The sequence below is a fragment of the Sebastes fasciatus genome, chromosome 13 (genome assembly GCF_043250625.1).
Source record: "Sebastes fasciatus isolate fSebFas1 chromosome 13, fSebFas1.pri, whole genome shotgun sequence".
NCBI lineage: Eukaryota > Metazoa > Chordata > Actinopteri > Perciformes > Sebastidae > Sebastes > Sebastes fasciatus.
Window position 1 is genome coordinate 33727794 of NC_133807.1, and position 22586 is coordinate 33750379.

Below are 22586 nucleotides of genomic sequence, written 5' to 3' on the forward strand. Positions count from 1 at the left end.
ATGATTGGTTAGCTTTAGGCAACAAAACTACTTGGTCAGTAACACAACAACGTCATGTAACAACGTCACGTAACAACGTCACGTAACAACGTAACGTAACAACGTAACGTAACAACGTAACGTAACAACATAACAACGTGACGTAACAACGTCACGTAACAACGTAACGTAACAACATAACAACGTGACGTAACAACGTCACGTAACAATGTAACAACGTCACGCAACAACGTCACGTAACAACGTCACGTAACAACGTAATGTAACATCGTAACGTAACAACGTAACGTAACAACATAACAACGTCACGTAACAATGTCATGCAACAACGTCATGCAACGCAACAACGCAACAACGTAACGCAACAACGTAACGCAACAACGTAACGCAACAATGTAACGCAACAACGTAACGTGACAACCTAACATAACAGTGTAATTTTTAATAACAGTCACTAGATATACTACATCACTTGCTCTGACCAAATGTAAAAACCTTGATTTTCAACATAACAACTTAACGTAACAACCTAACATAACAACTTAACGTAACAACCTAACGTAACAAAGTAACGTAACAACCTAACATAACAACTTAACATAACAACCTAACGTAACAAAGTAACGTAACAACCTAACATAACAACTTAACATAACAACCTAACGTAACAAAGTAACGTAACAACCTAACACAACAACCTAGCGTAACAGCTTAACTTTGAATAAATATCGCTCGATATACATCACTTGCTCCAACAGAATGTAAAAACGTTGACATTCAACGTATCGTAACGTAACAGCGTAACGTAACAACGTAACAACGTAACAACGTAACAACGTAACGTAACAATGTAACGTAACAACGTAACGTAACAACGTAACTTAACAACGTAACTTAACAACGTAACTTAACAACGTAATTTAACGTAACTTAACAACGGAACAACGGAACATAACGGAACAACGGAACGGAACAACGGAACGGAACAACGGAACGGAACCGCGGAACGAATGTAACGTAACAACGATGCTGGACTAGTGGTGCACTGTGAGTTTATCGGAGTTTATCATTTAATCTGGCTGAGTCCCCCCCCCCCTCGTTATGTAGACGCTTTGGTTGTCAATGCTGATTTGATGAAGGTTCCTTCAGTCTGGAAAAGCTGCACAGACGTGTCATTTAATTTATTCCTGCGATGTTAAATCTTGTTTTTTGTATGAAGTGTTTTAAAGGCATGGAGGGTTATTTAAAGGTGCTATCAGTGAGGGAATCTCACCCGTGTGTGTTTCAGTGAAGAGGTTTCATGTCCACTGATTTAAAGGCTCCAGAATATGATGTAATTTCACCAGAATCGTCGTAGCTGAACGTTCGCTAAGCCGCGCTCCATTAGTCGCTGTTCTCACAATGCACATTTTACTCAGTTTACAATGCTAACGGTGGCAGATTTACCCTCAAAATTCACATTCTTATTTGAGACAAAAGCTCCTTGATTTCAGTCACTTTTACCACCTGAAATGACAACTGTCGCAGATTTCACCGCCGTCCCTAGCATAGTATTTACTAGGGAATTTACTGCACTACATGTCTTTTTGACTGTTGACTTATTTACGTTGATGACTTAATTTACGTACGTAGCTTAATTTACGTAACCCTGAATATACTTATTTTAACCCAAAACATGATCTTGTCATAAACATAACTGAGTAGTTTTGTTTGACTTCACAACGTGTTAAACGGGTCGTTAAATGACGCGTGAAAAGCTTAAAATGTGTAGCCATTTTTAAGACACAAAATGTCTTAAAAATGGCGTGTTATTTATACGCCTTCCCGTGAGATCACGTTGGGTATTATGGAGGACGGAAGCTGCCAAAATAAAAAATAAATGACTCAGTAGATAAATAAATATGACATAAATGAAGCAAAAGTAATATTCAAAATAAATGTAGGCATTAATTAATTCATAAAATGTGCCATACATTTATATTTCTGTATTACTATGTGCTTCTTTATTTATTTACCTTTTTATTATTTCCCCTATTTATCTGCTTTTCTATTTAGTTTTACCTTATATGTATTTATTTATTTGAATTAACTTTTAAATTTATTTTTGAATATATAATAAGAATTATATAATAAATAAATAAGTAAATAAATAAATAAAAGGGGAAATTAAATTGAAGAGTAGATAAATTATACATTTAGGGAAATAAATAAGGGGTGAAATGTGAAGGGAAAATCGAGCATAAATAAATAAATGCATAAATACATAAATAAATTCATAGATTTAAAGTAAATACAAAACAAATATAAAAATAAAGAAAATAAAAGAAATACAAATATAACTAAATCAATTTAAAAATATATATATATATAAATACATAAATATGAGGGGAAATTAAAGAGAAGGGGAAAAAATAAGGGAATACTTCAAAGGTAAATAAATTAAGAAGCAAATTAAAACAGAAATATCATTAATACCACATTTCACCAATTAATTAATGCCTACATTTATATTTTATATTATTTTTGGTACATTTAGTGGAATATCTCTTTATTGAGTCATTTATTTATTTATTTAATATGGCAGCTCCGGTCCTCCATAGCGTATTACTGCTAGAAATTAGTGGATTATTATCGCGTTTGGTTAGTATCACTTTGGTTGCTAAGCTATGATTGGACAATTGCTGTTTTGGGGGGCGGGGCTTAGCGAACTGTCAGTTGGGGACATAAAAGATATTAAAAAACATGTGAATGAAATATGAGCCATTTAATAAACCTGTACAGGTGTCATGTTGCTCTTAATATTATAATCTGAATTCATATCATAACGCACGGATCACATTTCTATTGCACTCCTCAACGAGACTGTGAAAAAACAAACTGCATCCTGTTGTTGCCATGACGATGACGACGATGATGATGATGATACATCACTACAAGTGGTTCTTCCTCGGTGTTGCATGATGCAATATGTTGATATACTTCTTTATATCTCTATACTGCCTGTTTTCTAATGTTGAGACATGATGAAACATTCAGGTTCTATGATTCTTCTGTTCGGTGTTATCGTTCTTCTTCTTCTTCTTCTTCTTCTTTTATGCACGACTGAATGTATGAATGTGGCTTTCTATACGATATATCGTTGGACTGTTGTTTACACTGATCTCGTGCTTTACAGGTGTTCCTACATTTCTATCAGGTGTTTTATGTACGATGCAACAATAAATTTGGAATGCAACACAGGCGGAGCGGTGAGTCTGTGTTAGTGGTTCACTGCTGCCCCCTACAGCCAGGACACAGGCGGAGCAGTGAGTCTGTTAGTGGTTCACTGCTGCCCCCTACAGCCAGAACACAGGCGGAGCAGTGAGTCTGTTAGTGGTTCACTGCTGCCCCCTACAGCCAGGACACAGGCGGAGCAGTGAATCTGTTAGTGGTTCACTGCTGCCCCCTACAGCCAGGACACAGGCGGAGCAGTGAATCTGTTAGTGGTTCACTGCTGCCCCCTACAGCCAGGACACAGGCGGAGCAGTGAATCTGTTTTAGTGGTTCACTGCCGTCCCCTACAGCCAGAACACATGCGAAGCAGTGAGTCTGTGTTAGTGGTTCACTGCTGCCCCCTACAGCCAGAACACAGGCGGAGCGGTGAGTCTGTGTTAGTGGTTCAGTAGTTTGAAGTAATATGAATAAATAAATAAAAATATAAATAAAAATAAATGAAAAATAGATTAAAAGTTAAGAATAAATAAATAAACGTATATGAATAAATAAATATGCCATAATATTAACCAAAAATAATATTCAATATAAATGTAAACATTCATTAATTGATCAAATGTGACATAATTGACATTTCTGTTTTAATTTGGTTCTTTAATTATTTAACTTTGTAATAATTTCCCCTATTTATCTACTCTGCTATTTAGTTTTCTCTTTTATTTATTTATTTTGATTAACTTTTAAATGTATTTATTATTATATTATATATATTAATTATTTACTTTTTAATTGATATGAATAAATACATTTGAATATAAATAAAAACTAAATGCAAAATAAATACATACATTTAAAAGTTAATAATAAATAAATAGAAAATGAATTAAAAAAATAAATAAAAGGGAAATTTTAATAGGAAAGAACAACACACATTTCTATGTGTGTTGTTCTTTTTAGTACATTGTACAATAATTATAATTGTTTTACCTCATGCACCTGTTTTATATGGAGGACGGAAGCTGCCAAAATAATAATAATAAAATAATATATTAAAAATAAATGTAGCTATTGATTAATTGATAAAATATAACAAATTTCTGTTTTAATCTGCTTCTTTATTTATTTAGCATTGTAGTAATTCCCCTATCTGCTCTTCTATTACATTTTCCCTTTTTTTTATTTATTATAAACTTTTTAAATGTATTTATTTATACATATATATATATATATATATATATGCCCACACAGATCTGTCAATCATCCATCTGGCCACGCCCACACAGAGCTGTCATCAGGTGAAGAGGAAACACCTGAGAGGGAAGAAGCTCCGACACAAAGACCAGCTGCGACCGTTTAAAGCTCAAACTAAACGGATATAACTTATTATATATATATATACACATATATATATATATATATATAATCCATAAACTCATTCATATAATAATATATACATATAATATTATATGAATGAGTTTATGGGGAGTTATTTATGTCTGTTAGCTGTTTATTATTCCGTCGTTACATTTTGCTGCAAAGATTCAAAGACGGGACACGAACTGTTGAAAAGGTAAAACACCAAATACATCACTGCTCTGATACCAGTACCGGTACTAGTACTTTACCTGAGTACTTTCTACCTCCACTCCATCTCAGAGGGAGCTATTGTACTTTTACTGCACCACATTTATTTATTTAGTTACTTTTTACAACCAAAACATAAATCAGTTCATAAAATAGAACAAAGTGGATAAATCATCAATAATTAAAACTATAATCATGAAGTAACTGAGGCGGTGGTTAAAATGTGAATCCAGCTGAAGAGACTAAATATGTATTTAATAAATCAGTGGAGGTTTCAGAGGCTCAACAGTTTCACTGAATGTTTATTTTGTCTAAAAAAAACAGATGTTTCACATCAATACAAAATACTGATAATAATACACAGAACAGAGGAGACGCACGCACGCACGCACACACACACTCACACTCACTCACTGGGACCGACGGAACTTAATTTCCCATCATGCCTCATGTTCTCAGACACAGTTCAAACCGTCTAACACTGATGACAAAAGAAAATAAATAATATATTAATATTCAGATTTCAGTATTGCAGCAACAAGTCAAACTGTCCTTCAGTTGGACCGTCAGAGGACACATCTGGAAACCATCAGAGGACACATCTGGAAACCATCAGAGGACACATCTGGAAACCATCAGAGGACACATCTGGAAACCATCAGAGGACACATCTGGAAACCATCAGAGGACACATCTGGAAACCATCAGAGGACACATCTGGAAACCAGCGAGGACACATCTGGAAACCATCAGAGGACACATCTGGAAACCAGCGAGGACACATCTGGGCTCTCCTCATTTACCAGTCTGTACATCCTTGTCTCCTTTCCTCGCCTCCTCTCCTCTCATCTTCGTCCCTTCCGCCGTGCGACTGCGTGGCGTATCAGATATCTCTAATCACAGCTCCGTCTGTTGACACGAGGCGACGCGTTTCACTTTCATTAACACTGGAGAGAGGGCATCGGTGCTGCATTCAAGTGGTGTCGGAATAATCGGAAATACGAGTTCCCCACTGGTGAACTTCATATGAATTCAAAACTTGAAAAGTTTTGTCAACATTTACAAATCATTCTGCGCAGCGTACTGCAGACTGTTCTCATCCTGCGACTGGAGCTATAGTCACTGTAATTTGTATATATCTATATAAGAGAGACTAACGCTGCGTAGGGAGGAGGTCAGAGGTCGGAGGTCGGAGGTCGGGTCGTTCACCAGGAGACTGTTAGTGTCCCGTGTGAATCTGAAAGTCAATGTTGATTTATTTGTCACGTAACCAAAGAGTTTAAAGGCAAAGAGGTGAAACTCAGGTGCTTTTTTGACACCAGCTGCTAGATAGCGCTGCCGCCATTTTGGACTGAAAACACCACTGAGTGTCCGGGGTTGTTAAAGAGACGTCTGTAAATCAGAGGATCATTATTTTGTTGTTATTTTCCTCGGCATACTGAACGTGCATCTTTACTCTCAGAATCTGTGTGTTGGATTTTTCTAATTTATGTCCATCGCTCACTCTCTGCTCCTCCGAGACGCAGCCGGGAAAAAAGCTTACTAAATAAATAAATATTTATAATATTGTTCAACAGAGGACGTTTCAGTAGAGACATTAAATATGACAATAGAATAGAAATAATGTAGTTCTACTTTAGTACGTCTCTTTGTAGGAGGACGTTTTACTGGCGTCTGGTCGTCTCTTTCAGTCCAAAACAAGCGAAGCTCTGCTGCTGGGATGAACGACTGACTTTCACTTCTTATCGATATACGTTCTTTGACGTAACTTCCGTACTTCAGTAACGCCACTTCTGGAGTTATTTTAACTCAAACCGACATCTTTTCCTAAAACTAACTAAGTAGTTTCCTGTGAAGACAGAAGTTTATTTTGAAAAGACTGAATGCGTGAAAGTGACACGTGTTGCTGGGGAATCGTAGGAAACAAACGAAAAATGAGGAATAATGTATCGTTAAGATATCCAGCGACCCGTCGTGTGAGGAGACCAACGGGACCAGAACGCCTCTTTTATACATCGCGGTGCTGAAAAGACTTCCAAAAAGGAAACACGGGTGTATCCTCACTCCTTGGTAAGCCTCCTCGTCTCCTCTCTCCTCGAGATGACGTCCGGGTCACAGGCAGGAGGAGAGGAGACGAGGAGGCACAAAGCAGAGTAATGAGGAGAGCAGACTGATGAATCCTCTGTAGTCTCTCATGTGGAGACTACAGATGTGGACTCGTTCAGTCCACATCGTCCACATCGTCCACATCGTCCACAGCGTCCACAGCGTCCACAGCGTCCAGCTGCTCGGAAACACGACTACAGTAATAAATAAATAAACGTGAAGGCGTGATGATGATGTCATCATGTGTAGCTGCCTATTAACTACTTCCTGTCCCGTTCAGAGACTAAACAAAGTGTTTTAAAGACTCTCAGCAGGAATGTAGATCCGTCTTCATCAGCGGCGGCGGTGGCGGCTTGTTCCGCTGAGTTTCTGCGTCACACGTGTAGTCAGACGTGAAGTCACCTGAACAGACCAATCAGGCGTTGGCCACGAAGCACATGTCCCTCTTTAAGTGTATCTGCAGGCCGCTGGCGCTGGCGAAGGTCTTGGAGCACTGGACGCAGCGGTACGGTTTCTCTCCCGAGTGCGTGCGCTTGTGTTTCTTCATGGTGTCGCCGTCGCTGAAGGTGCGGCAGCAGTACGGGCAGCTGTACGGACGCTCTCCCGTGTGGATGCGCAGGTGGCGCCGCAGGTTTCCTCTCTGGCTGAAGCTCTTGGAGCAGAAGGAGCAGCGGTGCGGCCTCTCGCCCGTGTGCGTGCGCAGGTGGCGCCGCAGGTCCGCCGACTGCGCGAAGGATTTGCAGCACCAGTCGCAGGCGTAGGTCTTCCTCTTCTGCTCCAGGTGGAGGCGGAGGCTGCCGGCCTGGCCGAACGCCTCGCCGCAGCGGGGGCACCGATGGACGAGCTCGGGGATGTAACCGGCGGCCGTGACGTCGGCGGCGGCGACCTTCTCCTGACAGGACTTCCTGTTTCGATGAGCTTCCTGTCGGTCTGCGCGCACCACCACCGTCCTGTTTCTGACGCCTTCCTGTGTGGCGTCCGTGTGACCTTCGGGTGCGCTCACTTTGTATTCGTCGGGTTCAGTCTTGATGGGAGCGGCGGCCGGCGGGCCCCGGGGCTCCTCGCTGACCGCAGGAAGCTCCACGTGGACTTTAGGGCCCGAGGCGGAGGGAGGGTTCAGGGAGGAGTGAGCAAGAAGAGGTGAAGCTTTCCCAAACGCCTCCTTCAGGGGGTCCGGATCCAGGACCGGGTCCAGGACCGGCTCCCAGGCCTCGGCGGGCTTCTGGTCCCCCGGCGAGAGTACGGGCCCCGGGGACGCCTCGCTCTGGACCGGCAGCAGCTGCACAGAGACGACCTGCTCGTGAGTCGGCTTGGCGGCGGAAGCTGGCGGTGGTCGGGACTGGTTCGGGGGGGAATCGGACTCCTCCGAGCCGGGCCTCGGCTCCGGATCACGGGACGGCTGCTCAGGAGACCCAAAACCAAGACTGGACCTGGTCGACCCTGAAACAACCCAGAACACAACAAATAAATGAATGAATAAATAAATAAATGTATATGTATCTATTTATTTATGAATTTATTTATTTATGCATGAAACGAGCCGCCGGGAAACGTGCTGAGCTTCTCACCAGCAACATTTTTTATATTATTTTAGCAGCATTTAATGACATATTTATTTATTTATCTATTGAGTCATTTATTTATTTTTATTAAAAATAAAATTTTCATAAATTTTATTTACTTTAGCATTTATTTTGTATTATTTTATATTTATTTTTAGATGTATGTATGTATTAATTTATCAATTTATTTATGCACAATTTTCCCTTTGCACAGCGACAACATATTTCTAATATTATCTTTGCTGCATTTAATGATATTTATTTATTTATTCATTCATCTATCTTTGATTTTGGCAGGTTTCGTCCTCCAAAGCCTAGTATGTGATTAATAATGTAAATGTGTACAGAATCCCCCTTTAATGCAAACACACAAATGACTGGCAGTCAGCTCAGACTGTAAATAGAAGTTTAATAAAATAAGTTAGTTAGCCAGTAAACTGATTATCTCCTGCCTGGAGAGAATGTCACGCCAGACTCCATGCGATAATCTAGCAATTTAATGTAATCTTGTTTTACATTCAACACAAACCACATGAACATATAATATTTTAATGAATTCTGTAATAATAAATTACAAAGGTAAATTCGGCATATTGTTATATGATCTAAAAAGTAGCGTTTCCTCATTTTTCAGTCGTTAACTCTTATTCCGGAACTCAGCGGATGCTCGGAGGGAAAAGAGGAAGTAACAGTCAACTTGCTACGAAAAGTCTCATTTGCGACATAGCGTCGACCGAGTGGGTTAATGTGACAGGTGCCGAATTTAAAACCGGCTTCTTAACTACACGTAGAGACTTTAAAGTCCGTGTTTTAGTCGCATTTAACGTCAGTTCGCTTTGATCGTGTAAAATGCGCTTGTTTGTCAACGCGGTTTGGAACGCAGCTCGCCTCGGCCCTTACTCAGCCACTCCGTCTCGGCCTCCAGCAGCAGGATGTCCCGCAGCTGCCGCCGGAGGCTGTCGTTCTCCCGCCGGGTCCTGGCCGTCTCCTCCCGGTACTCCGTCACCGTGTCCTCCACCACGTCCAGGATCTCCTTCACCACCGCCGTCAGCCGCTCTGTCAGGTAGGAGCTCAGGAGCTGCACTTTGGTCATCCTGGAACCATAAACAGCTGCTGCGGCTGCATCCACACCGGAAACAGAACAGGACAACAACAAACCAAACCGGAAATCGCTTGAAGCACCGGGGTCCTTCACAATAAAAGGGTTTTCTCAAATATATTAATAAAATATGAGTAAAATATAAATAAAAAATGACCAAAAATATGTTAAAAAAAAATCTGGTCAATGTCTGAAAAATATACAATTTTTTCCCCAAAATTATTACAGAAATGTGTGGAAAAAATGTCCAAAAATATGTAAAAAAAAAAAATATATATATATATATATATGACAATTGTCCCAAAATGATTAGTAAAATATGAAAATATCCGGAAAATTATAAGTAAAATATGGAAAAAATAAAAGTGAAAAATGTCAGAAAAATATGTGAAAAATATACAAAAAACAAATCCCAAAATGTGTTAAAATATCTGAAAAAAATCAAAAATATCTGAAAAATATACGAATAATGTCCCAAATATATTAGTTAAATATGTGTATAATAAAAGTGAAAATGACCCAAAATATGTAAAAAAAAAAATGTACTGTTGAATTCATGTATATTATTTGCGAAGAGTCAAAGCTAACGTAGTAGACCTCGCTAGCTGACATTTATCTGCAATATTAGCAAAAAATGACCTTTCCTCAACATGTCCTTTAAGACGTTAGACATTCAATATCTGTTATAAAAACAACATATTTTATATTTTATTTGTATGAAGACTGACATCTGTAGTTACTGTCTACATTATTCAGGCTGTAAAGAAAATCATGAAATCCCCTATTTAAAAAAAAAATAAAAATGTTTTATATCAATATTTACAATGATGCACAAAGCTTGATGAAATTTAAATGTCTTAAAAATATTATAGAAATTAAAAAAGCAATGTATAAAATGACCATTATTCTAATGTTGCAGTAAGGACATTAATGATGAAATAGATTTGAAATGCAGTGTTGTAGTCTCTGACTGTGACCACTGGATGGCAGGAAACACTATTAATACACTCGTTTCATAATAAAACAATTAAATAAAACACATCCTGTCCAATGCAATAGTATATAGATATTAGTGGTTAAAATATGAATAATGTTGGTATTTATTGCTCTTTATTAGAAGATATTTCATGATGAAGGGGTTGATATTGTTTTTATTGATACAGATATTAAACATGAACATCATCATGATTTAAACCTGTCATTAATAATAATACTAATAATAATGATATATGATATTACTGTCAGTGAAGGATGTGGTTGTAGACTGACTGGTGCATTGTTGGGTTTGTGCTCTGTCAGCAGAATCTCAGCAGGTTGGAACAGAATAAGGTGCAGCAGCTCGACCACCGTGAACCAATGCCATACAGGAAACCAGCTCGTCTTCCTCCAAAGTAAGAGTGTTGCTAATCACAAGCTTCTAGGCTCAATATTCAATTTAATATTTTACTAATATATTTGGGACATTTTTATATATTTTTTACACATTTTACTAATATATTTTGGGACATTTTCTGTATATTTTCCACATATGTTTCTGACATTTTTCACTTATATTTTCCACATATTTTACTAATATATTTGGGACATTTTTCGTATATTTTTCACATATTTTACTAATAATTTTCAGATATTTTTCACATAACTTTTGGTAATTTTTTGTATATTTTTCACTTATATTTTTCACTTATTTTACTAATAATTTTGGGACTTTTTTGTTTATTTTCCACATATTTTTCTGACTTATTTCACTTGTATTTTTCACGTATTCTACTAATACATTTGAGACATTTTGCGTATATTTGTCACATTTTTGGGAAATTTTTCACATATTTTACTAATAATTTTCAGAAATTTTTCGTATATTTTTCACATATTTTACTAATATATTTTCTGACATTTTTTGTATATTTTCCACATATTTTTCTGACATTTTTCACTTATATTTTTCAGATATTTTACTAATAATTTTGGGACTTTTTTTGTTTATTTTTCACATTTTTGGGTCATTTTTTCACTTATATTTTACACATATTTTACTAATATATTTGGGACACTTTTCGTATATTTTTCACATATTTTGGACATTTGTCACATATTTTACTAATAATTTTCAGGTAATTTCTTTGTATATTTTTCTGACTTATTTCACTTGTATTTTTCACATATTCTACTAATACATTTGAGACACAAATGTCCCACATATTTTATTAATAATGTTGCAACATTTTTTGTATATATTGTACATATATTTGGGACATTTGTCACATATTTTATTCATCATTTTCTGACATTTTTTTGTATATTTTTCTGACATTTTCACATATATTTTTCACATATTTTACTAAACTTACTTATTAAATATTCATCTCATTAAATATATAAATGTGCATGTTCGTGTTTTTGAACTCTGCTCACACACAAAGAAAGACCCCCCACTGGGCTTTTATTGTGAAAGCTTTTGACAGGCACTGCTTTTAGCTTCAGTGAGCTTCACACTGGTGGAAGATGAAGATGATACTGTACACACACACACACACACACACACACACACACACACCCCTCCCTCCCTGCAGTGAGGAGACAGTGAGCTGCTGCAGCGACGTCTCTGCATCACAACCAACCAGCAGAACCAGAATCAATAGAACAGAAGAGCTGCTGCTGCTCCACTATTTAAACATCTAACCGGCTCCTCTCTCCACCAGCTGTTGTCTGATCTGACCTGGACCTGGACCTGGACCTGGACCTGGACCTGGACCTGCACCTGCACCTAGACCTGGACCTAGACCTCCTGCTGCAGAGACACAATGAACAGCAGCCTGCAGCTTCCTGTCCACTAGGACCAGGTAGGGACGGACACCTGTCTCTTGTTTCCCATCATGGTGTGTGTGTGTGTGTGTGTGTGTGTATGTGTATGTGTGTGTGTGTGTGTGTGTGTGTGTGTGTGTGTGTGTGTGTGGAGCATGTGGAGCTTCAGTGGGTGTGTCGGCTGCAGCTCACCTCCATCTGGATGCTGCTGCTGCTGCATCTCTACATGAAGTCAGACATGCTTCAGTGTCTTTAATAATGGATTGAATATGTGAATGTGCTCTGAAGGCATCACATCCTGCAGCTCTGCTTTCTGCTGCTTCAGCCCAAAACATGACATCTATTCTTCTGATGTTTCACTACGCCAGCAGAAACAATCAGTATTCTGGTGTCGTATATGTAATTTAAACTGTTGGCTTCGTTCCCCAGAAAAACACAGAGTTCTAGATCACTGATCCGTCTGGTGACGTTCATGTCATGTCCTCCTTCCAGGAGGGAAGAACGGAGGATATGAAATATGAATCAGAAACACATGATGGATTCAAATGTCTTGTTTTATCTGACAGAAGATATTAAAGAGAAAAGAGCAGCAGATCCTCAGTGTGGAGACGCTTTAACCTGCAGATATAATAATAATAATAATAATAATAATAATAATAAATAGATCCTCAGTGTTGCTCTAACCTGCAGATAGAAACAGTGTTTTTATCTGATAAATGACTTCATGTTGGACATGATATTGTCCAGAAACCCTCACAGGTGCTGCATTTAGCATAACACATAAGCTCAAATCATAACATGGTAAACTCAAGGCCACTACAACCTTTGAAAGATCGGTTGTGTGAACGCGTTAAAGAAATTAGTGACGTTAAAAGAATTTGCATTAACGCGTTATTATCGCGTTAACTTTGACAAAAAAATAGTTTCACATTATACATAAAAACTGCTCAAAAATAATGTCAAATGTGAAAATATTAGTGAAAAATGTCAGAAAATATACAAAATAAATTAAAAGTTATTAGAGAAATATGTGAAAAATATACAAAAAAATATGCAAAAAATTCCCAAATATATTAGAAAAATATATGAAAAAATATAAGTTAAAAACGTCCAAAATATGTTAAAAATATCCAAAAATTATTAGTAAAATATTGGAGAAATATAAGTGAAAGATGTCAGAGAAATATGTGAAAAATATGCGAAAAATATAAATAAATAAATAGAGCGATAAAATAAGTGACAGCAGTCTGATGATGCTGATGATAATGATATTGATGAAGATGAGCTGACTCAGTTGGCAGGATGAAGATCTGCACCGTGGACACAAAACACAGACGACAGATTAATTTACCTTCAAAGCAGCAAAGCAGATCCTTTTAATCAGAGCTGGAATGTGACTAAGTACATTTACTCAAGTACACATTCGAGGTACTTGTACTTTACTAAAGTCACTTTCTACTTTTACTTCTCTACATTTATCTGACAGCTTTAGTTACTTTATACATTAAGATTTTTAAATGAAAAAAAAAGATATGAAGAGTTTATAAAATCTGATGTTTGATTATAAATTAAACCCCCCAACATTTTATACATTTTATATAAGTACAGCTGAAACTATTAGTCCATTAATCAATTAATCGATTTCCCTTTTAATAATGTCAATAATAGGTATTTTTCACTTATATTTCCCACATATTTTATTAATAATTTTTGGACATTTTTAGTTTATTTTTCACATAATTTTTAGACATTTTTCACATATGTTATTAATAATTTAATAATTCTTAGAATTTTTTTCACATATTTCTGGACATTTTTCTCTTATATTTTTCATACATTTTACTAATCATTTTTTTAAGATTTTGTATATTTTCTGTGTATTTTTGGATATTTTTCGTATATTATTCACATATTTTATTAATAATGTTGGGACATTTTTTGCTTATATTTCTCCCATATTTTACTAATAATTTTGGATATTTTATATTCACATATTATACTAATATATTTTGGACATTTTTAGTTTATTTTTCACATATTTTTTGTCATTTTTCACATATGTTATTAATAATTTAATAATTCTTAGACATTTCTTCACATATTTCTGGACAATTTTTCTCTTATATTTTTCACACATTTTACTAATAATTTTTTAAGTTTTTTGTATATTTTCTGTGTATTTTTTTCACATATTTTACTAATAATAGTTTTCGGACATTTTTCGAATATTATTCACATTTTTCACATATTTTTCATTTATTTCACGTTATACAAATATATTTGGGACATTTTTAGTATATTTTTCACATGATTTTCAGACATTTTTCAAATATTTTACTAATAATTTGGGGAATTTTTTTGTCAATTTTTCTGACATTTTTCACATATTTTATTAATATATTTAATATATTTTAAAGTATCTTTCTGAACGCGTGAAGGACACCACAGAAGAAGCTACCGTGAAAAATCTGATTTTAACGGTAACTGATTAGAGACTGTGGATGCTGAAATCGGTATTGAAATATATATATATATATATATATATATATATATATTTATATATCCAAGTTAAAGAGGTCAAACTGATGAAGATTCTGAAAGTGACCTTCTGCTAAACAAGTTGACATCAGATCTGTGTGCAACATGTTGTGTATAATAGTATAATAGTGTGTGAGAGTTTTATTTTAACGTCTTCCGGCTGGTTGTTCGGTGATTTAAACTCTGTGAGTTAAACTCTGTGATTAAACTCTGTGAGTTAAACTCTGTGAGTTAAACTCTGTGATTAAACTCTGTGAGTTAAACTCTGTGATTAAACTCTGTGAGTTAAACTCTGTGAGTTAAACTCTGTGATTAAACTCTGTGAGTTACACTCTGTGAGTTAAACTCTGTGAGTTAAACTCTGTGATTAAACTCTGTGAGTTACACTCTGTGAGTTAAACTCTGTGAGTTAAACTCTGTGATTAAACTCTGTGATTAAACTCTGTGATTAAACTCTGTGATTAAACTCTGTGAGTTAAACTCTGTGATTAAACTCTGTGAGTTAAACTCTGTGAGTTAAACTCTGTGAGTTAAACTCTGTGATTAAACTCTGTGAGTTAAACTCTGTGAGTTAAACTCTGTGAGTTAAACTCTGTGATTAAACTCTGTGAGTTAAACTCTGTGATTAAACTCTGTGAGTTAAACTCTGTGATTAAACTCTGTGATTAAACTCTGTGAGTTAAACTCTGTGAGTTAAACTCTGTGAGTTAAACTCTGTGATTAAACTCTGTGAGTTAAACTCTGTGAGTTAAACTCTGTGAGTTAAACTCTGTGATTAAACTCTGTGAGTTAAACTCTGTGAGTTAAACTCTGTGATTAAACTCTGTGAGTTAAACTCTGTGAGTTAAACTCTGTGATTAAACTCTGTGAGTTAAACTCTGTGAGTTAAACTCTGTGATTAAACTCTGTGAGTTATACGACGGAATAACTCTGATTACTGGAAAAGTTCTTTATTTGTCATAAAGCTCAACAACTACAGAGAAGCAGCCGCCAACGATGAAATAAAAGAAAAACACGAAAGAAAAAATTAAGACATAAAACATAAAATAGTGCAAAAATGAATCATATAATTTATTATATAAAATTGAAAAAAAATAAATATATATATATAAAATATAAAATAATATAAACATAAAATAAAAAATAAAATATTATATTTAAAGTTGATTTGTACTCTTTCACTTTTAGGACTCAATAATAATCAAAAACATGAATCGCTTGTTGTAATTTCTTTTAATTAAACGGCTGAATATTGTGCGATAAAATGGAAGAAGATTTATAAAAACAGCTAAAACCTTTCAGCAGGTTATTACAGCAGGTTCATTCAAAATATAAAAAGTAATTAGATTTAATTAAGGCTGTATTTAAATAATTAAATACAATTTTGTAATTTAATTTAATTCAATTTAATTTAATTTAATCATTATTAATTATAATGATTAAATGAATTAATAAAAAAATACAAATACTGATACGCGCCAATAAATGTATTATTCTTTCTTTAAATTACTGTTTAAAATTATTTCTAAAAATACAGTCTGTATGTTTTTTTTTCCTCCATAAACTGACTAAATAAGTTGATAAATGTGTGTTAAATATGAATATAATACGGGACAGTAAAACTGTGAGAATGTGTCGTGAAGCTGCAGCTCTCAGACAGACAGACTGATGATATAATATTAGTATTTAATAATAACTGAAGTGAACACAGAGAGATGGAGAGAGAGAGGAGGTGGAGGCATTCCGCCGCTGCAGATATAATATTAGTATTTAATAATAATATATGAGATGGAGAGATGGAGAGATGGAGAGAGATGGAGAGGTGGAGAGGTGGAGAGGAGGTGGAGTCATTCCGCTGCTGCAGATATAATATTAGTATTTAATAATAACTGGTTGGAAACAGAGAGAGATGGAGAGATGGAGAGATGGAGAGGTGGAGAGATGGAGAGGAGGCGGAGACATTCGGCCGCTGCAGAGCTGAAAAGCCTCTTTAGGCTTTAATGGCTTCTTCTTCTCTTCCTGCTCGTCCTCCCCGCTGACGTTAATCTGCCACTTACTGAGAGCAGAAGAAGAAGAAGGAGGCCTTCAGCGGCAGCGGCGGGTTAATGGATGTTTAGACCCCGACCTCCTTAAATCCCTTCATTAAACACCTTCCACCTTTAATCCTGCTGCTCTCAACCACAAGAAACTTTAACTCATCTCCAACTTTACAGAAACACCATCAGAGCTGTAGATCCACTCACACACACTTCATCCTGATTATCTCACATTATTATCTGCTCTAAATGTTCATAAAGGAGATTTAAGTTTTTAATACTCTTATCAACGTGAGAGGGGACACTTTGACAAATGGTTGGACAGTTTCTCCTGTAAGGTCAGAGCGTTATTTAACCTTCAGAGCGTTATTTATTCTCCTTCATGACCAGCTAGTATGACATGGTTCTAGTAGTAGTAGTAGTAGTAGTAGTAGTAGTACCATGGTTGGTACCGACGGCTTCAGTAGTTTACTATGAGACCAGTATCGGACTTTTCTTCTGCCTTTCTTTCGGACATTTTTCGGAAAAAAATTTTACTTCTTGGGGGCATTTTTCAGAAATCTTTTGGGCAACCGTCAGACTATTATTCTGATATTTTTCTGACTTTTTCTGACTTTTTTTTTAACTTATTTTCCGGAATGTTTTGGACTTTTTCCGGACATTTTGGGGACTTTTTTTCTGACTTTTTTTCTGACTATTTTTGGACTTTTTGGACAACTTCCAGGCTATTATTCAGATATTTTTCTGACTTTTTCATTTTATTTTTCATTTTTTTGACTTTTTTTTCAGACATTTTCAGACAATTTTCAGACTTATTTTTCAGACTTATTTTTCAGACTTTTTAAAAACATTTTTTTGACTTTTTTGGGACTTTCTTTCAGACTTTTCTTCTTACAATTTTTTGACTTTTTTGGGGCATTTTTTGAAAATTTTGCAGGCTATTATATCAACATTTTTCTAACTTTTTTCGGACATTTTTCAGACTTTTTCGGACAACTTTCAGGCTTTTATTCTGATATTTTTCAGACTTTTTTCTAACATTTTCTTGACTTTTTTTCTGACATTTTCAGATATTTTTCAGACTTATTTTTTGGACTTTTTTTCAGACATTTTTTCTAAGCATTTTTTGACAGTTTTTCCTCGACAATATTTAGCGTAAGTTTGGAGCGTTATTTAACCTCCTTCATGACGAGCTAGTCTGACCTGGTTGGTACCGATGGATTCATCAGGTTAATAGTTTACTACGATACCAGGATCTTCAGCCTGCTGCGTTAATGCATTTATTGTTTATGTATCAGTAATAATGTTAATAATGTTAATAATGTTAATAATGTTAATAATGTTAATAATGTTAATGTATCAGTAATAATGTTGCTCCTGTCATAATCACTACGGTCACTACGTCGCTGTCGTGTTCTTTTAAACCTTCTTTCAGTGATCTACCATGTGAATAGATGATAAAACCTACTAGTGGGTGTAGTAGGCCCTTACTGACCCACATCTATGGGGCTGATAACTGATAACGCCTCTTTAATGAGCTGATAACGGTCTAATCAGCTGATAATCAGCAGAAGTTACAGGACTGAGAGCAGGTCGGTTCAACAAAAGAAGAAGAAGAAAGTTTCTGTTTCCTGGAGCATAAAATATAAATAAACAGATCCGTGTGTATATATTTATATAATATATATATATATATAGTAGAGCTGTGTGGGCTGATATAAGGTTGTTGGTGTGTGGCAGTGAGTCAACAGACTGCTGGTCTGTGTAGGTGGACGTGAGCTCAGTCAGTGTTGGTTTAAAGTCTCACTGATGGACACATATATTAAATATATATTAAATATATATATCACTGAAACACAACACAACTATTAATCAGCAGTTAACAGTCTGTAACAGTAATTATACTTTAGTAGTTAAAGCAGAATCCTGCAGTGATTTAGTGCTGCACCAACACACAGACGGACGACTCATCAGCAGCAGGGGAATGTAACTAAGTACAAATCTGAAGTACTTGTACTTTGATTTCCAATCCACTGTGTACTTCTACTCCACTACATTAATCTGACAGCTAGTTACTTTACACATTAATAGTTTTACACACAAAACGTATGAAGAGTTTATGAAATCTGATGTTTAGATATAAATTAAACTCCTTAACAGTTTATATAAGTACAGCTGAAACTATTAGTTCATTAATCAATTAATTGATTTTCCTTTTAATAATGTTAATAATAGGCTTTTCTTTCACTTATATTTTCCACATATTTTACAAATATATTTGGGACAGTTTTAGTATATTTTTCACATAATTTATTAATAATCTTTAAACTTTTCGGATATGTTTCACATAATTTTCGACATTTTTCACTGATATTTTTCACATATTTTACTAATATATTTGGGGCATTTTTCGTATTTTATTTTTTTTTACATATTTTTGGACATTTTTTGCATATTTTACTAATAGTTTTGGATAGTTTTTGAGTATATGTTTCACATATTTGTTGAACATTTTTCACTTATAGTTTCCACTTATTAAATTAATATATTTGGGACATTTTTAGTATATTTTTCACATATTTTATTAATCATTTTTTAGTCTTTTCCGATATGTTTCACATATTTTTGGACATTTTTCACTTATATATTTCATATATTTTACTAATATATTTTGGGAGATTTTTTATTATTTTTCTGTAATTTTGTAATATTTTTCCTCAGTGCTGGAATGTAACTAAGTACATTTACTTGCTTAAGTTACTTTTACCATTATTATTATTATTATTATTATTATTATTTTGTTTTAATTCTAATAATAATGTTAATAATAGGCATTATTCACTTATATTTTCCACATATTATACTAATATATTTGGGACTTTTTTTAATGTTTTGTTATAAATTAAACTCCCCAACAGTTTATATAACATATATACAGCTGAAACTATTAGTTCAATAATCAATTAGTCGATTGACCGAAAATGAAGGTGAAACTACCTGAAGTCATTTTTCATGTAAAAATATTTGATGGTTCCAGATTTAATAATGTTAATAATGTAAATAATGTAATTAATGTTAATAATGTTAATAATGTAAATAATGTACAATAATAAATATATACATACATTCACATAAAGCAGCAGATTAGATACTTGATGAATCTCCCTTTAAGGTTCATTTAGAACAGATAAAAGATGTGTGATTAATCACGATTAACTATGGACAATCATGTGATTAATCTTAATTAAATATTTTGGTTTGACAGCCCTAATATAATATAATATAATATAATATAATATAATATAATATATGTTTATTTATCTCCAGGAATCTTTGTGTAAAGTGAAGCTATTATTTTGAATAATAAAATATCATTATTTATGAACACATATGTGATGATTTTCTTATGTAATCATTTAAATAGAGAGTAAATGAAGGGTTTCTTGTTCTCAGTGAGTCGTAGTGAGTCGCATGGTCGTGCTGCAGCAGCAGAGGAGAGTTCCTCCTGCAGCAGTCCTCCTCCTCTCTCTCTGCTGCAGCTCTGCAGCTCTTCCTACATCTCATCTCATCCATCTGCTATCTCTTCATCATTCATTAATAAATAAATGACTGTGACTGTGTTCAGTGTGTTGATGTGATGAGACGTCAGAGAGCATCAGTGAGGATGTGATGAACAGATCAGAGATGATGTGAGTGACAGTCTGCAGAGTTTTGTAGAGATCCGTGCTGCAGCAGCAGCGACGCTCTGAATGCTGTAAAGACTCGATCGATGACTCCTACTGTCCCCCCCCCCCCAGGACCAAATGCTGCGGCGCTGCTTCAGCTGACAAATGCAGTCTTTTGTTACAGAACAACTCTTTCTGGTCCTCTGAGTGTTCCAGCAGGCTGAAGCTCTGAGCTGCAGACTCAGTTAAAACACGTCACGTTGACATCAGACAGCAGTCACTATCTAGAGGTCATGATGGAGTCGTACTACTACTCCTGAAGAACTCAGATATTCTACTGAAAGACCCGCTCCAGTCTTTGATATTAAATATGGATCATTTCCTCACTAAGTTGATCACTGTTAGAAAAACAGCCCCAAACAAGTGACCTCACAGCGACCACGATATGAGAGAGAGAGGCCACTTCATCACTTCATTTACACCGATCGGCCGTAACATTCAGGGGGGGGGGGGGGGGGGGGATATGTTAGACAGCTAGTGAACATTTTGTGTTGGAAGCAGAAGAAATGGGCCAGCGTAAGGAGGGCCAGCGTAAGGAGGGCCAGCATATGGTACGTGTCCACAGGGGCGTTTTTTATGGCGAGGGGACGCGATGCTTCCCAGCGTTGGACGCTTGGTGTGCTGTCCCTAGAAACAAGGCACTCGGCTCCTGATTAGACGAACGCTTTCCCGCCGTTGGCTGCTGCTCCCAGCTTTCAAACCGGAACCAGTATGGAGGCTCGTTTGGAAACTTTCTTCTCTTATTTCACATCAATAGTTCACTGAAATGTGTTTCTGAGAACATTTGAGGAGAGAAATAATCCATGTTGATGAATCTGTCTTTATTTTAGATCAACAACGTTTATTTTAAAAGATCCTCGGGAGTTTGGAGAGGCGGCGAGTCGCGTCGGACGCCTGTGATTTACATAAAGTAGACGAGCCCTCAACTTTATACAAATGAGGAGCGGGCGTCGTGACGCCTAGTCTCTCGAATCGCGACGCCACGCTACCAGAATGCATTGCACGGCTGCGTACATAGACAATGAATGGGGAGCGTGGAAAGCACGGAGGCTGTGGACACGGACCGTTATGTGAGCGACTTTGAGGAGGGCCAGATAGTGATGGCTAGACGACCGGGTCAGAGCATCTCCAGAACTGCAGCTCTTGTGGGATGTTCCCGGTCTGCAGTGGTCAGGATCTACCAAACGTGGTCCAAGGAAGGAGAACCGGTGAACCGGCGACAGGGTCAGACCCGAGGCTCATTGATGCACATGGGGAGCGAAGGCTGGCCTGGTTTGTCTGATCCAATAGAAGAGCTACTGGAGCTCAAACTGATGAAAGAGTTAATGCTGGTTCTGATAGAAAGATGTCAGAACACACAGTGAGGAGCAGTTTGTTGGTATGGGGACCGGTCAGGGTGACCTGATGGGGACCGGTCAGGGTGACCTGATGGGGACCGGTCAGGGTGACCTGATGTGGACCGTTCAGGGTGACCTGATGTGGACCGTTCAGGGTGACCACGCTGACCTGTGTGTTCCTCTGTGATCTTCTGTGATCCTCTGTGATCCTCTCAGAGATCTCCCTGCCGTCCGCTGTCCTTCAACACTTCGTCTTCACCGTCTCATGGCCGCCAGTCCCGCCGCCGCCACCCAACCGCCCAGCAGCAGCATGGAGGAGTCCCAGCAGCCAGACCAGCCAATCGGCACGCAGCAGGAAGGAGCGGCCGGCCACGGCACCGTGACCTCTCAACCGACCGGTGCGGAGCGACAAGCCCCGCCCCCGACGACAGACGCCAATCAAATGGAGGACATGGATCACCTGACAGTGATCGCTGACAACATGGAGACCAGTAAATACACCTGCACCTGCACCTGAGCACCGACAACGTCCAACACTACTCTTCTTCTTCTCCGTCTTCTTCTCTTTCTTCTTCTTCTTC

At 36.6% G+C, this 22586-nt stretch overlaps 2 protein-coding genes across 3 annotated transcripts in view; one reads left to right on the top strand and one right to left on the bottom strand.

The window, feature by feature from the left end:
* Nucleotides 1-5081: 5081 nt before the first annotated feature.
* On the bottom strand, nucleotides 5082-9630 carry LOC141781368 (uncharacterized). Its single transcript, XM_074657079.1, has 2 exons — nucleotides 9366-9630; nucleotides 5082-8343 (listed from the first exon to the last, which is right to left on the bottom strand). Exons 1-2 carry the CDS (start codon nucleotides 9556-9558, stop codon nucleotides 7319-7321), a joined length of 1218 nt encoding a protein of 405 aa, XP_074513180.1. The 5' UTR covers nucleotides 9559-9630; the 3' UTR covers nucleotides 5082-7318.
* The window catches only part of LOC141781371 (uncharacterized), a 21501-nt gene continuing 8305 nt past the window's right edge, over nucleotides 9391-22586 (top strand). The window contains exons 1-4 of one of the 2 annotated variants that reach the window (XM_074657085.1): nucleotides 9391-9528; nucleotides 10867-10955; nucleotides 12267-12407; nucleotides 22222-22496. In XM_074657085.1, the coding sequence (XP_074513186.1) occupies nucleotides 22271-22496 (226 nt within the window). In that variant the 5' untranslated portion in view covers nucleotides 9391-9528; nucleotides 10867-10955; nucleotides 12267-12407; nucleotides 22222-22270. Of the gene's footprint in view, nucleotides 9529-10866; nucleotides 10956-12106; nucleotides 12408-22221; nucleotides 22497-22586 lie in introns of those variants that run through there. The other variant, XM_074657084.1, reaches the window with a different exon arrangement.